The sequence below is a fragment of the Centrocercus urophasianus genome, unplaced genomic scaffold (assembly GCF_019232065.1).
Source record: "Centrocercus urophasianus isolate 14NV4802_14NV808 unplaced genomic scaffold, USGS_Curo_1.0 seq_13, whole genome shotgun sequence".
NCBI classification, from domain to species: Eukaryota; Metazoa; Chordata; class Aves; order Galliformes; family Phasianidae; genus Centrocercus; species Centrocercus urophasianus.
Window position 1 is genome coordinate 11,789,193 of NW_024884475.1, and position 18,127 is coordinate 11,807,319.

An 18,127-nucleotide genomic window follows, 5' to 3' on the forward strand; every position below is an offset into this window, starting at 1 on the left:
TTACTGTTTGATGTGAATCTCGACTAAAACTAAAATGCACAGATGTCTGAATGCCGTATTCAAATTGGTTAAGTATGACTAAGAAGGAGTAAGAAGGAGCCCATCAAGTAAAATCTTATAGCTGCATACAAAGCAGAATTGAAGCAAACAAAAAACCCACCAAAAACACAAAAAGCAACGCAACAAAACAGAACATTAACTTTCACTTGCAATAATAGTATTCTGATTTTCATTAAATAGATTGTTTTACTCTATTTTATATAAACTCAAGATAAATTTCTGTGGTTACAGGGGATATAAATCATGAGCTTACTTGTAAAGGGGATTGTTTATTCAGAGCTGGGCTTACAGTCTCTCCCTAAGAGAAGCTATTACTTAATTTTATTTTTCTAAGTATAAATTCTTTAAAAAAAAAAAAGAAATTGTAATGATACCCCGAAGGTATCATAAACATATAAATAATTATGGTCTGAAATTATTAAAATTACAGGAAATGGACATTTAAGAAATCTTAATAAGATTCATAGCTGAGAGGGGAGAGAAAAGGTGTCTTGCTTCACAGCTAAAATTCGTGTCAGGAGTTCCTACTTTTAAGTGATTAAAAAAATACATACATTGGAATTGTCAGCATTACTCACATTTGTACAAATAGCATTGATTTCCCTTTGAATTTCAGCTGAAGCTTACTGCTCCTTAATTCTGAAAGCACATTCTTGGGAAAAATTTCTACATGACCATCTACTGTAAGTTTTCCTAATAGAAATTAGTCTTCCCCATCCTCCCACCCCCATTTCTTCACAGACCAAACCAGTCAGTACATCCTAGGTAGATAAAAAATGATTGGAAGAGCATTTTTATGGTTCCAAAAGAAGGGTTCCGGAGATGGTTTGCCATGCTACGTTTTGTGGTACCTTACTCAGCTGGTGGGTGGTTCTCGTAACTGTGTGTGGCAGTGATGTTGCCTGCAGGAGATTTTGCTTAGATGTTGCTGCTGGGCTTTGGCTGACTTGAGTAGGAGGCAGTTGGGTAGGTCCAAAGGAAGCTGCATCAGTTCTCAGTGCTGCTTCAGGCCAGTGTGAGCTTGGCTTCAAATTCTGGCCCATGCTGTGGGATTGAAAAGCTGCCATGGTTTGTTTTAGTTACTGCTTTACAAGACAATTCTGTTTTTTTGTGTGTTTTTTTTTTTTTTTTTTAAAAAAAAGGTGAAATGGTGTGGCTGCAGGGAACTAAGTACTGTTAGCTGATGTGTTCAGAAATAGCTACTTTCCAGCGATTTGTTTGCTGTTGTGCCTGATCTGTGCCTTCTGTAGGTAAACAATAATGACCTTCTCTGTGCAGCCCAGATGCTTGGTACATTAATCCATGCATAATCCTTGACCGTGGAAACAGAATGGAGCTTGTCCGTTGGAACGATACTTGATAGTGTTAGGAATCTGAAGCACGGTGAGTACTACGTCAGCTTGGGCAGCATTGTAGAGGTGTGTTGGTGTAGACAGCAAAAACACGGAATCTAAAGTGAAGATGCTCTGAAAGCAGAGCAGGGGGCCAACTGTGAGAAGTTCCCACTTGGCCACAGCTTCAGTGGAGAGGAGCCTGCCCAGCTGGTGCCACATTGCCCACCTGCTTGTGTGCTCTGCAATGACTTCTGCTGAAGTTTGGTCCCAGAGTTAACTCCTGCACATGCAACTCCCTGTGAATTGTGCTGTAAAATCTGAATCCTGAATTTCAGAAAGCTACTCAGAGTAACCTTTCATTACTGCACGTGCATGAAATGAGACTGGAAATCTTTTTTCATCGTGAAATATATTTACACAAGAATACATAATGCTGCATGAGTTTCCCCTGTGAGAAAGGGGATGAGTAAAATCTCTCATGCAGACACAAATCCGAATGGAGTCACTGTGGTGCTGTAAGTGGAGTGCTTTGAACAGTGATGGTAAAGGCCAATTATTGCAAATATGTATTTTAACCAGTTTACTTTTATCTCTCAACCAAAACATTCCCCGCAATTGTTGTGGAATTTATATTTTAGTCAATGAGGTTTTGGATGATCGTGTAAAAAAAATATAAATGTTCAAGAAAGTTGTGATTAGAGTTGGACTATAAACAAGAAAGAGGGAAATAGTTTAAGTAAAATCAGATGTTCCTCTTTTTTTTTTTTTTATTGAAGGTATTTATTGCCTCAGAGAGAGTAAATGAAGACTAGTGAAATAAAAACATTTAGCATGACTGTACATTTTTAAAGTCTTCTGTTCATTTTTTGTCAGGGTCACCTCACGTTCCTGTTGACCCTCTGCAGATCTTCAGAGTATGTGGGTGTACTTCTGTCCTTGTGGGTATCAAACCTGGGCACTCCCACAAGATGACAGAAAACAGTGGCAAACTGAGCACAGACATCCTTATCTGAATTCTACACGTATTGCTGTTCTCCGATTGAGAATGTAAACCTAGCTTTCAAGTCATTATCTATAAAATAAGACTCCTCCTGTATTTACAAATCCCTGGAGTAAAATGATTGTAATGCTTTGTTACAACACATAATATGCATTATCATAATTTCAGTCATTTAAAAAAAAAAAGCTTCAAAATACTTTTCAGCTGGAATCTGATGTAGGTACCGTACACATTGTTCAACAGTGCAGCAACCTCACCCTGTAATAACAGACCAGCAAAACCTAAATCCAGTGATAACACTGGGTGCTTTCAGTCTCTATGGTATTTAATGGGAAACTGGAGCTTTCATCCTCTTGGCTTCTAATTTTACTTGATTCTTACTAGAAAAATTCATAACAAAAAATAGTCTGTCCATCTTTTACTTGACCAAATCTTACATCCCCTGTAAATGGATTATGCTTTAAGCATGGGAAGACATGATTTGAAGCTTTAAGACTAAATGCAAGTTATTTATTACTAAATTTTCCACTTGTAATAAACAGTGAATTAAAACCTTAAAATGATTAAGTGCACACCCAGGGCGTAATTGGAGGCTGAGCATTCAGGGTGAGGACTGACAGTAGCAAAAACCAACGTGAGAATTTTTGAACCCTAGACAGGATGTTTAAATGTATCCTAAGGAAAGCAGGTATTACAAAATGAAAAAGATTTTCCTTAGAAGTGAGGGTTTTTTTCCCCTTTACGGTGCAAGGCAGTGTGCTTTTTCACTCTGCCATGCTTGCCAAGTTGCTACTAAGCAAACCAAAGCATTTTCTGTTGCAGACCAGATGTTGCAAAACAGGCTTCGCCTTTTACTGCTATGTGGAGGCTTCTTAATCAGTTTCTTAATGATCTGAATACTGTCTGCTGTATTCTGCAACTAGATTTTATCTTTGAGTATCTCACAGTGGATAATACTTTTTTTTTTTTAATGGTTCTTAAAAATTTTACTTCAGTTCTACTCTCCTTCACCCTCTCTGAAAAATAAACTGTTAGTTTTAATTATAGAAATGCTGATAATATTACACATTTGATCTTCCTAAGTTTTCTTGTTTATTTTTTAAAATATATTTACCTTTGAAGGATTACAATGACTCAGTCTTCATTTCAGTGGCTTTTAATTGACTCAGTTGGATTTTGAGCAGTTTTACCCTGTGTACCATATTTTTTCAATACAGCTGATGCCCATTCTTGGTTATGTTCATTACAGTGTTGTGTACGAAAGACTACTAATAAAATGCAGTTACGATTTTCCCCTGCCCGTGTCTGCTGCTGTAACGTATATGCTGATGGAAAGCAGGAACTGAACCAGGGCCCAATTTCCATGAGATTAGAGGTAGCCAGGCTGACTGTCTCCTTTCCCCTGCCCCACTGCAGCTATGGCCACCCCTATGTTGTTTAGATATTAGTTGCTCTTTTGGGTTTCAGGTTACAGGAGCAATTGATCTGCGTGACCTAGTTTAGAAAGTATAGGGTTGGCAGTAGAAACCTAAACCAAATGTATACCCTCCAGAGACAAATCTTCGGAAAACGTTGGCGATTTTGGGGCAGTGCTTGCTCCTGTGCTGTGCATGCCGGTGGGACAGCACCACCTAACGGGCTTCAAATGGAAGCAGCAAAAGCTTGGAAATAGGAGTCAGCAAAAGCTTCTAAACAAGTGCTCACACTCCCAAGGAAATGCCGAAGCTGTTTTGTTTGAACCTTGCTGCCTGGCATTGTGGCAGGGAATTGCATCGCTCTGTCACTGAAATTCGAGTTTCTGAAGGGTAGAATCCAAATATAGATTCTGTTTATTTTCGATATACTGTCTGCTCCTATAGAAACCCGTGTGAATTCAGCAGGCTTACAGGGCTTAAAACATTACATGTAAGGAACACATAATGAAATCCGGTCTTTCATGTGCAATTAAAAATAACAACAAGAGAAAGTTCGTACCTCTATGTAATCAAAAATAGGTTGTATTGCAAAAAGCATCCATATGAGTAATTTCTGTATCAAAGCCTTTCTCATTAGTCTTTCTCAACAGTAATAATATAGGTAAGAACCCAAATTCTTCAGTTGAAATTGTATTTTAATATTAATTATTTTTCTGTTTCTATTCTGTTGATTGGGTTTCATTCCAGATTTCAGAACTAGTTTGCACCAACATAGAAAACTTTTTTTTTTTTTTAAATGTCACACAATTTGTGTATGGTGTGTGTGTGTGTACGTGCTAAAAGCAACTTTATATTCTTCTGCCTGTTGCTATATCTCCTAGCAGTACTGAGGCCGTACTCTGTCTCTGCACATCACCTAATGTCTCACAGAAACTCTTAATTTCTTCTGAAACAGACAGTGAGTATGTTTGAGTTGACTGTGTGTTTAGAACTGAAAACATAATTAAGAATGTAACTCTTAAATATTTTGCTTGTGTGGAGGGGACTGCAAAATGTTGTCACATTTTCATGAATCTGTAAATGAAATCTACTTAAGACATTTGAAGATGAGTATTTTTTGAGTTTACTGAAAAATTAAATGTAAAACTTCTGTGGTGGTAGTGGGATTTTTTTGGCTGTTTGCTTTGGTGCTTAAGGAGGTCCGTCCATCAGTTGTGCTTTTCAGTGCTGCTGAGTTGAACACTACGCGCAGCATCTCTAACAACTCCTGCAGGGTCTTTCTGTTGTGTTTTAGTTTTAGGTATTTTTGAAGTGTTCTTTAACAAATACATCTCGTAAAAAATCAGCATAGAAACATAGTACAAAGTGCAACAGTTTTATATGGTCCCAAATAGCTGTGTATTGTTCTGATGGCAGAGCAAACGGGCTAAAGCGCTGTTTGTTCAATGGAAATGACTATTCAGTGCTGCCGGCTTCCCTCTACAATGTGTCACGGGAACCCTCTCCAATCATTTTAATCGTAAACAATGCTGCTGCTTCTTGCAGTGGGTTAAACGTATGCAAATTGGAACCTACTGTTTCATGAGTGATCAATTCTTTGTTGTGAGTGGCAAGAAATGGTGTACGTATTGCTAAGATACTGCAGGAAACACACCCAGCGTCTTTGTTCAAAGTATACACATCTTTTGAAGGTGCTGTATTTTAGAGAATACTTTCCTGTTTATCTTATTTAGAAATGTAAGTTGCTCTAAAATAATAAGAAAAATTTCTCAACAGAAGAACATTCACCATTTCTAGTGAAGACGTTGAGTACAAATAGAGCTGTGCATGCCACCTGTGGTAGCAGATGGCAGCCATTCTCAGCTTCTTTTTGTGCTGAACCTACATTATATGCAGTAGTTGCCTTTATGTTTTAATAAAAGTTTTTTGAAAAATCTACAGTGGCAACAAAACACAGCTGTGTGTGTTAAAGAGGTAATTTGCAGTGAAGATAAACTTTGAAATGAAGATAAAATCTAAGCTGGAATGTAAAGTAAGCTTAAAAAGTTGTGTTACAGGCTTTAATGTAAATTTATGGGGTGCTTTTCACTCGTACAATGTTGACACTCGTGTTGCCACCCAGTGGATAATTGCTGCTGCATCACTGTGAAAGTCATTGGGGTTTCCACTACCAAAGCTGTGCCTGGGAGGGATTTAAGGAACACCTGGAGTCTCTGATTTCAGTACGCCGTCTTATGGGGTTACTGTCATAAATTTCTTAAGCTGTAACTGAATGTGCTTCCTTTCTTGGCAGATTTCTTTTAGGAAGTTCCCTACTGGTACTACCCAACTTCTGCTCTCCTTTGCGATGAGAAAGGTATTTGAGGGCCCAAATGAACACAACAGACTTATTTTAGTTAATCTTAAACATGATTAGGCTCATTCCCAAAAGATTAATTTATGAAAAATCATTCCAGCGTTCCACTGTGTGGTGCTGGCCCTCAAGGAAGAGGTGGAGTGCAGTAAGCAGGTAGGTAGTCAGTTTTGTCAAAAATAAGACAACCCTCAATGTTCTGGTGGTGAGCAGCAGGTGGGGAACATGCAGTTAATGCATTAATGTAACTGATGTTGGTGATATTGGGAGGAATTCCTATGATTCCCAGAAAAAAAGCGTCAGTTAAATCTGGCAATTCAGTAATATACTTTCTCATAAGATATCTTATGAGGATAGGTTATCTTATGAGGAGAGGTTTGTTTCTCTAGTCCAAACTTTCAGAAGGGAAGAAAGTTAATTTCCAAGAACTGTGGTGGAGGCCAGTGCTAAGTTATGTTTGTGATTTGTCTTCAGACTGCTTTCATCTTCCTTCTGAAGGCTGTGTAGACTAGTGGTACGCTTGTTTTCAAAACAGGCAAATACAGCAAGAAGTTGTGATTATAATGGATGGGTAAATAGAGTGGAAAAAGAAAATGGCACACTAAAATGCAAGGGGGATTTAAAGTCATTCCATATCTATTTGAAGGGTTAGCTAGAGAAGATAGAAGGAAAAAAAAAAGCAACTAGCTCAGGGGCATTAAAGGAGCAGGGGACCTTGGGGAGAGAGAGAGACTGGCTGGCCAAGAAAACTGTTGTCAAAGGAAAAGACTTTGTGAGGATAAAGAAGACAATTGGTAAGCACACAGTGACTTAACCAGAACTATTAAAAAATCTATATGGCTAAAGAATGTTTCAACTTATAAATAAAAGGAGAACTAGACAAAAGGTGGATTTTTCATGCATCTCTAGAACAAATTAAGAATAGTTTAGGTGTGGTGTCCAAACTGAGACGAGCAGGACAAAGAAACTGACAAGGTAGGTATTGGGAACTGAGGTGTGGAATTGGAAATTTTAATGAAGTCAAACCATAGCTATCAGATAATCTATGGGTTGAGTTCAAACACAGTGCATTTGAGAAATCACGAGTCTGATGGCAGCTTTTTTTAAATGAAAATACTTTGAGTTGGTGATGATCTCATTTGATTAGAGAGTAGCAAATGTAATGCCTCTAATTAAGTCAGCAGAGGGAAACTGATTATGGCATCAGCAGGGCTCTTATTCTGATGCAGAAGTGTTCCAGGCTTCAGAGAAGATTTTAAGTGGAAAAAGATAAATGGGAAGTAAGGCACAATGGAGTGCAAGTTGCTGTCATACTAAAATAGAATATTTTGCCTATTGAGAACTGTTGGACTGGATGATCTTGTAGGTCTTTTCTACACTTGGTAATTCTATGATTCTGTGAACCTGGTGCTTTAAGAAAATTGTGTTTCCTTTGTAATGAAGATCTGGTGTTAGATGTTAAAGGGTCTGATAAGGTGCAAAGAGGAAGTCTACAGAAGACTCGCAAAGGAAAATATGACATGAGTAAGATGTGGCTGTAGCAGAAGCAATACTGCTGTATTGGAAGAAGTACTGTGCTGAGGGGAGGCTAATAGTTGAATTATTCTGGGGCTGAATTCTAAAAATAATAAAATTTAATAATGTTCTTATTTTTGGGAATAAAGAAGTAAGATTGTGCTGTGAAAATGTCGTGATGTGAGGAAGGAGGAGCATGCTCTGTTACAGAAAGTGGTGAATGATTCCAAGGTTTGAAGTTGTGAAGAAGAAAATCCAACAGTAGAATCTGGAGTTTGAGATCAAACCAAAAAATAAAGCAAATAAAGCAATTAAATGAAAATGGTGGATAGAAAGATATCTCCAGCTGAATTGCAAAGTACAAACACCAGTGTATGCCCTTCTGGTCATTTGTTTTGGAAGAGGATGGATACACTGGAACCAACAGCAAGAAAAGTCACAAATTAAGCAATGTTAGAACTGCCCCATGAGAAGAAACTAAAGGCTTGGGATCTTTTGTTCGGGGGTTGTGGGTAGATATGACTATTTGCAGTTAACTGAGAAGCACACATGCAGAGAAGAAGAGCTTTTAGGGATAAGGACCGTTTTGAATCAAGAGCAAATGGGTGGAAGGTGTTAATTAGGAAACCTGAAAATTTGATAGTTTTTATTCCTAGTAAGATCAGTAAGATTCTAACAAGGGTGGTCAGATGGATTAGGAAGATGCTTTGTTACCTTTAGAATGAAGTGTAATAACTCTGTGAAGAGTGTATGGTGTGCTTCTGATAACCCCAAACCAAATGCTAGTTGATGACCCTGGAGATATCTTCAAGATTTATATTTGTAGAATAATGGAAGTTTTGTGTCTGTAGAAGATGAAGAATCTTAAAATAAGTAAACAGAATTGGGAGTATTCTGGGATAAAGTCTACTTTTTATTTATGCTAGTAAGACTTTTTTTTTTTTTTTTCATTTTAAAAATGCTTAATTGTATGTGATTATGACAAATTGAATCCAAGATGGTGCCAATATTACATGGTAAGAAAAGGTTAAAGAGAAATAGCCTTAGTGCAAGATCACAGGGGATGCTGTTAGAATTTGAGGGAAAGTAGAACAAGACGTCTCACTTCTGATGCAAATCTTGGGAACTAAGAGCTTGATGTGAGTATGGGCATAATAGTGTCATTCTACATTCATGAAAATAGCTTTACAAATGAAGGAGAGGCAAAGTGGGGTCAGTGCAATTCAAATACACGATGACAATTTTAGCCTAAATAGAATGCTCTTTGTGACTAGATGAATTAATTACTGTAAGACAGTGTTCTTGCTTGTCATTCTGATTCTTTCTGCTTGTTAATCACTCCTAAATTGTAGCTATTGCAATAATATTAAGATTTATTAGTTACGAAATTTTGCTAATCCCTTTTCTAGTTTAGTCTTTGTTCACGTATTAATGTAGATGTTTTCAAATGTGTCTCATTTTACAGTTCTACTCTTTGTTCTCTGTAGTACTTTCTGCTTATTAAGTATTATTGTTCTACTCAAACACTGTATGGCTATTTTGAAGATTCTGCTTTTATAGTCAAGCTTAGTTTACCTATCAAGCAAAGTCGTATGAAGCAAAATTCATTACATGCTCATGCTGAGGAAGAGATTAAAATACAAAAGTAAGTTCCAGAAGAAACATCTGTAGAACGATTTAAATTGACTATTTGTGTCCAATTGATCCTGAGTTGTATTTTCTGTATTTCCCTCCGTAATGCTTCTGACAGCGCTAATACACTTTAGGGAACTTGCTATCTGCTGGCGTTACTGATGTGTGCTGCAAATGGCTCGAAATTCCACGTGCTGTTCATCTCATGGAAAATTTAAAGCACAAAAATAGCAAAATTTCCTATCTGTTATCATGAATTGTAGTGAAAAGGAAACAGGTGATAACAGGGAAATGTATGCCCACGTATTTGTGCAGGAAAACATGTTTTTTGTTTTAACAGATCGCTGTGGCCTTACCAAGTTTTTTCCTCTTTTTTTCAAAGGCCTATAGATCTTGCGAAAAAATAATCAGGGATATTAATCTTCTATTTATGCAAACCATTCTGTGTTCTGTCGCTGTGGTTTTTTGTTTGTTTAATTACAGGGAACATTTGCATGAAAATAGGATTTTAAGACTTGAACAGCTTTTGATGCTTTTTCCCAGATACACAGAATAAACCACATTTATTGTATTTGTAAACTAAAACAACAGTTGCATTGTAAAAACCCTCGCATGCTTTTACGCGGAATTATTAATGAATATTTGAGAATATGCTACAGGAAGGTTCCCCCAACTGCCTGTCCTGTTGAAAATATCTACCAGTAATGCAATCTCCTCACACCATCGTGTCTCTTTCCAGTCCTGTTAAGGTAGCCATCTAATTTCTGTGGCTGATGAAAATTCATTTTCTGTGATCATCTGTTCTGTAAGACAAAGTAGGATCTTACGCTACACCAAATCTTTTACATTCAGCTGAAGTTAGCAGAAGTCATTTCGGAGCTCAGGAGGTTTTTCAGAAGATCTCAGTAAAGACTTCTGTGAAGAAAATAAAATGGTTTTACAGCAAAAAAATAGATTTGTGGTGAAGGGAAAATTCAGAAATGGAAAAAGAAATCCGGAAAGAGAATTCTGCTGTGGATGTATCTCCTGGCAAAAGTTCCCAGGTGCTACATGCAGTACCTCAGGCACAAACTGCTCACTGCATCGCTGCACAAATACCAAGGAGAGGGGCAGCACCTTGCGCTATAAGTTTGCTTAAAGGAAATTGAGTATTGTATCATTCTTTATCAGTAAAGTGTTTTAAAATTTCTTGTACGATCTAAAATTAATTTATTTTCTGCAGTGCATGTTGGATTTTGAATTGCCAGTTGATACCATTTTTAATGTTTAGTTGTGCTTGGAGTTATGTTTACTGTTTTAATGTTTTGTATTGTATTTGTTTAGCATGTAGTGGTATTTAGTGTTTAGTTTATGCTTTCTGTACTCGAGACATGCATTTTTACTACTTCTTTCAAAATACTGCTTTCATACAACAAGCAGAACTTTAGATGATTTGTATGTACCGACTGCTTGAAAAATGTGAAAATCCTATTATGAAAGAAAATAAATGTTATGGTGCTGATTAAACGCACATAAATACAGTGAATTTTACTAATTTATGTTTGAAAAGTAAGTACTGAACTTTAAATGTATGCAGATATTAGTATCTGTAGCTACAGGGTTTAAGTATGTCTTTGTTTTTGTTTTTAAAAGATTTCCAATATTGGGAAGCTGAAAGATTTTCTTCTTCAACACAGAAAGGATTACATTAATGCATACAGGTAAGTGTGTATTGTGTTTAAATTGTTTTGATATCTTCTTTTAATACATTTTATTATTTATGAAGTATACCACCCCAAAATCTATAGGCATAATAACTAAAACCAAAAATGTGGATTGCTTATTAATTGGCCTACTTGTGAGCTCTTTAAGAAGAAAAAAAATGGCCCTGACTGAAATGTAGCTAAGAATTTGAGTAAGAGGCTTTTAGGCTATGTTCTGTAACAAATCAGACTGGAAGTCTGAGCCTAGCACTTCTGAAGGGTAGAATAAGTTTTTGAAGTGGTTCCTGAGACAGAAGGAGAATAGTTTCAGTTGCCCCAACCCAAGTCCAACACTTTAGAATTGACCTCTTGAACCCCATTAGGTTCCCCTGGACCCACTTTTCAAGCTTGTCCAGGTCCCTTTAGACGACATTCATTTCTTCTGTTGTATCAACTGGACTCTTCAGCTTGTCATCAGCAAATCTGCTGAGGGTACACTCAATCCCATTGGTTAGGTTACTGTTAAAGATATTGAAGAGCCCCCATCTCGAAACTAGTTGTGATAGGCATCCAGCTGCACGTGGAGCCATTGACTTTAACCCTCTGTAGCCCTCTGGCTGTGGCCATCTAACCAATTGCTTATCTTTTAAAGCAAAATGATCTGTCCACCCTAGTTATGCACAGGGAAAGAGGTGTTCTCCAGGGTTCTGGGACTTCATTTTTTCATTTTGAGATTCATGGTTCAAAAACAACAGATCCCAACCAGATGTAAAATAGGCATAATATAGAATGTGTGCCTAATTAATACATCCTAACTGGGGTGTGTTAAAGAGCTGGGAAACACCCTTTGGAAAAAAGCCAATGAATTTCTAAGAAATGAAGTTTCCAGATTGCAGCCATTTTGAAGGAAATGTCAGAAATGTCAGTTCATTCTTGAAGTGACAACAGTAGATCATTGTGACAGTGACCTTCCTGGACAGGGGGGAAAAAAAAAAAAGCTTCGGGGTGCTAAATATTATTTTTTACAGCCATTTGAGAATAAAGTTATGCATGTTGTTTTACTTTATTCATTATTTTTGTATATCCGAATGAAACAGTGTGAGTAAACATTCCCCTTTGAAGATTCTTCTGTAAATCTCACCATTTCCAGTGTTGTATTTCTCCAGTCCATCAGAATAGTGGCAATATTGCGTGGCTTAAGTCAGCCCTGTCTGCATTCTGGTTCTGTCTGTAACAAAACTTTTGCAGCAATCCAGGTTGAGAAAGCACAGTTTAAAGACATCTATCTGTTGAAGGCACAAAGTCCCATATTGATTTAATGCCGCTCCAGAAGGCTTCATAGATACAAAATAGGAGCATTATCTGGACAGGTATTCATCCCACATGGGAAAGGATTAGGAGCAAGTGAACCCTCTGCTGTTCCTTAGGCTCTGTCTGTATTGTAAGAGCAGTCTTTCTGAGAAACAACTCCTTCTTAAGTCTTGAAAGAGTCAGTAACAGTGATGGCAATGCTGTACGGTCAGTGGTACCAAAAGGTGTCCTTGGGACTCTTCTGGCACCTTCCTGAGATTTTGAAAGCAGTTTTTTTGCTATTGCAAAAATGAAGTCTCAAAAGTGAAGATTTTGAAACGCTTTGGAAATGTGAGGCAATGAGAGCTATTCGTAGTATTAGTGAAAATGAATCCTATGTGGAAGGCATACGAGAAACTGCCTTTCCAAGCAGCAAGCAAAAGTAGAGTATGTGCGTGTATTATGTCTGGCTCTCTGCTTTTCAGTTCCTTTTGAAATAGGTAATGAATAACACTAGGTGGAGCTACCAGCTGAATACTGAAATAACTTCTTGTGTGAAAACTTCATGTGAATGTATAAGCTAAGAAACTGCAAATAATTGCAGGAAGAACAAACTGTCAGTGGATAACTTCTAGGTTTTATTAGCAATGTGTGCACAGAAGTGAGAACACGGAGTACAGATTTTCTCCAAGCTATTTTGGTTTCTAAAAACTGATAGTGTTCTTTTTGTAAACTCTTTTAGCCAGTTATCATGAAATTCTCAATGATTTTTCCCCTCACTGCAGTAGGTATTAGCTAAGGAGAGAAAAAAAGTGTCATTTCCTTTCTTAAACAACAAAATAATAAACTGAATTTCATCTGTTGGCAGTTGATCTTGTGCTTAAAGGTCAGATTTAAATAGTGCTGTCGAATTCCTTATTTGTGGATACAAGGAGGACCATAGCATCCATACTGTCAGTCTCACGGTCTTAACAAATGCCTCACTCGTTCAAGACAGCAGTTTTAATAGCATAGTTAAATTACAGGGAAGATTTTACAACATTTTAATACAAAGAAGCTATGCTGGGAATTTATGCAGGAAGCTTAATTCTGGCAATGAAATTTGACTAATTCATTTGCAGAATGAATTCTTTAGTAATATTTCTTGAGGGGGCATATATAAAGTGTTCTGCAGAGGGGATATCTTTAATTCATTTTTAGAGCAATATTTCTAGAAATTAGACAACTGGAAAAAGGATTAATTGGAGCTAAGGTCCAGACCCAGTTTATCAAGCTTTAAGTATTCAGCTGAAATGCCTAAGTTGAGTCCAGAAAGCTCGAGAATTACTAGTTGCTTGTTCACTTCTTTTCTTCTTGATTTGACTGTCAGCTGTAATGTATGAGAGGCAAACCTTAAATGAGTGGTGGAGTGATCTAAGCTTACTCGTTTTAAGCCATTGCATCTCTGTTCTTTCCTGTTCATCAGGATTCACTCTCTTACCTTTACACTTTGTTTTTTCAACTTTCTGTTGTAGGGAATTTTTCTATTTTGTCATCTTTTCTGTTGTATCCTATCTGCCATTACTCTCCTCTGATTATAACTTCGGAAAGTTTTAGTGGTGCCATCTTCCACTGGCAGCACAAGTTAGACTGATTTACAGAGAGGTACATATAGAAGCTCTTCCATCAAACGTCTTTCCAAATGTATGGTGGTGGTTCCTTTTTGTTTATTTGGTTGTCTTTTTTTTTTTTTTTTTTTTCTTTAAGGGAATGTTAGAATTTTATTCCTGCTAAATTGGTGTCTTTAAGGACTTTCCTTGCAATGTAACATCAGCAAATGTCTGTCTTTAGTGAGAGTTACTGATGAACAGTTCCTTTTAAAAAAAAAAAAAAACAAAAAAAAAACAACTTTTGTAATTCTATGAAGTCCAAATATCAAATACTTGTTTGGTAAGAATTATCTCTTAATAATTCTTCTGTGGCAAGGTGGAGGCAGGAACTCTTCATTCCTGCATACATTAGTGAGATGTGGGTGATTTTTTTTCCTTGCTAAGCAAACTGTTCATTCTTTTGAGATAAAAATTGTTACTTGCCTTTGCTTTTTTTAGAGTATTATTGCCTTGTGTTCCATATGTTCTTCCTCTCTGTATATTAGTGTAATAACATTCCTACAGAGCTTTCTTTGGTGAGATCCTTTGTTCATTCTCAAGTAAGTTGTCTGATGTGAACAACTTGTGTCTTGCCTTTCATTATGAGCTCTCATGTTTTTGATCATTGAACCATTTGATCATTTGTACATTTGTGTTGCCTATTGTTCTAGGAACTCGCATTATTGCATTCACACTTGGGTATTTGAAATGTTCCTCTGTATCCAGTTTCTCCAGAGGAACTTTCTAGGCTGAGATAATTCAAAGGTCAGCAGTTATCCTTACTGTTCTAGTTTAACCGGACATTGGAGTTGAATTGAGAGTTCTGGATTTTGATTGTAGAATGCCTCATTCTTGAAAGGGAAATCTCTGAGAGGAGATCTTTCTTTCAGGGAAAGAACCACCAGTCTGGATGTGGCTCTGGGCAGCCTGGTCTGGTGGTTGGCAACTGTGCACGTAGCAGGGGGTTGAAACTAGATGATCACTGTGGTCTTTTTCAACCCGGGCCGTTCTGTGGTTCTGTGATAATCTGACATCTCATTTACTGACTTTTGCAACTGTAGAGGTATGTATATAGTTTATCAGTGTTTGTTGTGCAGGTTGGTTCTGAGTAGAATTTATTTATTTATTTTATTTCTGTGAGAAAGGTGGGATGGATGGCTTCTGATCTTTACAACATCCTTTTGTGGACCATATGTACAGTTCAGTGTTTGAACGTTTCGTATGTGGTTTACATCAGTTAATGTGCTTTGGAAAAAAAATGTTAATTATTTTACTTATTATTTATACTGTTGGAGCTCAGTAATTGTTCCTTTGGCACAAACATTTATCTACCCACTAAAGCTGGAAAAAAAGCCCAATAAATCAATTACATGTTTGTCAGCTAATAGGAGGTTGTTGAGCATGTGCCCTATGTTTTCTGGAGAGTATTCCCTTGATGTAACCAATAAAAGAAAATCAGTAACCCTTAAAAGATTCTAAAAATAGTCTCTTGATGGTCTCCCCCACAGTGCCAGCCTGCCTTATTGTAATAACTTAATTATGTTTTTATAAGAAGCAGTGAAATGTGTAGGTGACCTGTTAGGACTTTAGAAGAAAGTCTAGCATTGTCTTCATGGGTGAATACACAGCATTTTTCTGTTCTCTAGGGCTCTAATGTCGAATGGTTTATTTTTTTGAGTTTACTAGTTTCATACATCACATCTTAGAAATAATCATTCTTCTCAACAGCATTCTGGAATTTCTCAGCAGTATTTTACAAAACTGAAAATACTGACTCAGCTGTGCCTGTACTGCCTGCTGTAGTACCTGAAGCTTCTGCACAGATTGTTGTGAGATGTTCTGTCATTTGAGAAGCTTTTACCTTACTTCTCTATTAGGTAAAGCATTTACTGGAAAAAAACCAAGTTTTTCTGCTTGGTTTAGTGTCTTCATTGAATGAGTAAGCAGAAAATATTTCATGCACCAGCAGAAAGAGTTACTAATTCCAAAAGCTGATGTAATGACTCCATAGACTTCTCCCTGTGCTTTTCCAGCAAAATAAGTTCACACAAATGATGCGTTGGAATGAACATAGCTGACACTTATTCAAAAAAGGGAACAAGCAGGTCGTTCTTAACACCTTGACTTGCTTGCTTTTAGGTATGTCCTTCAGTGGAGATTCTGTATCTTTCCTCTGCTTTTTCTGTTTCCTTATCCATGCTAATAAGTTTTTTTATTTTTTTATTTTTTTTCCCATTAGCTTGTTTTGTTTTCTCTTCAGTCTTTACTGGAATTGGTGACTACAATGTGTTTAGACTTTCATATATACTCTTTTTGGTCACGGTTTTTCCTTTCCTTTGGATGCTGTCCCACCTGGTGTTGCAGTGAGTTGTGGAACTGAAACAGTGCTTCAGCTGAGCTCCAGCCCAATGTTAAGGACTGCAAAAAAAAATTACCTTTTATCTGCAGTGGGTTGTGCTGCATTTATGCATCCCACAGAAATTATCACTTTTTTCTGCAACTTCTTGTTGTTTTGTTTAGTTCATGATCCAGCATGATCCCAGATGTCTTTCTGAAGTGCCATTTCCTAATTGGCAATCCCCATTTTCACAGAATGTTCAGGTAACTAGTCCTGCTGCAGCAAAGAGCCTTTGAGCATTCCTCATTCAAATTCTTTCTGCCATTTCTCCAAGTTGGCAATATTGTTTTGTGTTGAAGTCTTGTTCTCTTAATGCAGCTTTAATTTGCTGAACTCTGTGCCCTTGCAAATGTACTAAATGGGAACTTGGATAGTGAAGTGGAATATACATGCAGACCTTCAACAGGGTCAGATCCAGGGTAGACTGCTGTGAAACACAACTCGGTATGTGCTTCTGGTTTGGTTTATAACTACTCTGAGTTCAGCTTTCCAACCCATTTCATGTCTAAACAGTACCTGTTTCTTCTATTGCATTTATTTGCTGGCAGCTTATGAGAATCTCATGAGAGATAGTGGCAAAAGCCTGTCTAAAGATGCATAGCAGTATAATCCCTCTGTAAGACCTGGTTCTGCACCCCAGAAGTAGACTACACTTATTCATGTCACGGCTGTCATTTTTTTTTTTTGTTGTTCTCTTCAAAGCACTTAAATTTGATTATTTGTATATATACACTTTTATATACTTAAGTACGGTGTGTGTGTGTATGTGTATATATATATATATATATATATATATACACACATATTATATATATACCAAAGTATACTCATATACTTTTACAGTACTTAAATATATATATTTGGACCAAGGGATTGTACATTATTTGCTTTGTTTTTCAGAGCAATGTTTTGTAATATTCCTTTTTTAGAATACAGATGCTGTACTTACATCCACCTAGAACTCTCCTGGCAGTGAGGATAAATCCTTTAATTTGATGCGTTTCCTATTTTATTCCAGTGCCTTGTCTCCTGTTTCTGCATACTATATGGATATGCGTTCACCTGGATATTTTTTTAAAGCCAGTTTCCTCTCCTATTGCACCATTTGTAGATGAATAGGAGGAATATATCCTCCATCAGTTTTACCTTCAGCATTAGCTCAGAAGCACTGCACCCTGAGATAAACTTGTGCAATGACCTGGATTGCCCAGTACTTTTCCTCAGGCGCTCACTCACTCAGCATCCTGTTATTAAAATAGCACTTTGTGCTTGCTATTACTGATGAAAGTATCAATTAAAAATTGTTATTTTTTTTTCTGAAGGTCAAAGGTGCTAAATTGGGCTCAGATGATTCAGACAGAAGCAGTGATTAAAATGGAGTAGTAACAGCAGCTTAAATTTTAACTTAGTGATGAAAGTTAATGTAGAAAAAGCCAAGAACATCTAGGTTTTCTTCATTCTATGCATATAGTTTTATTTCTCTACTGAGTAGCAAGCCAGCATTTTCTTCGGTCTTTCTCTTTTTAATGTTTGCAGAGTTACTTCTTGTTATCATTGGCATCCCTTGCCAGTTGTCTTATCCTGGATTTGACCCTTTTCTGATTGCATCCCTCCATGCAATGTTCCTTTACAGTTGTCAGTAGCAATCAGTCCTAATTTGCACTTTCTGTATTCTGCTTTATAGTGTTTCAACTCAGTGAAAAGCTCTTGAAATAGCATAGTTGATCTCTTACTGCATTGCCTGTTCTTCCCTTTGATCAAGGGCAGAATTGCAAGGTATCCCAATATCATTTCTATAGGAAGACTACTGGTGCGCCTGG

The 18,127-nt window shown here is 37.1% G+C and overlaps 1 protein-coding gene across 1 annotated transcript in view; it reads left to right on the top strand.

The window, feature by feature from the left end:
- The window catches only part of STX18 (syntaxin 18), a 53,886-nt gene that overhangs the window by 13,467 nt on the left and 22,292 nt on the right, over nt 1-18,127 (top strand). Inside the window, exon 2 of the mRNA XM_042811996.1 lies at nt 10,942-11,009. Coding sequence (XP_042667930.1) covers nt 10,942-11,009 — 68 coding nt within the window. The remainder of the gene's footprint in view (nt 1-10,941; nt 11,010-18,127) is intronic.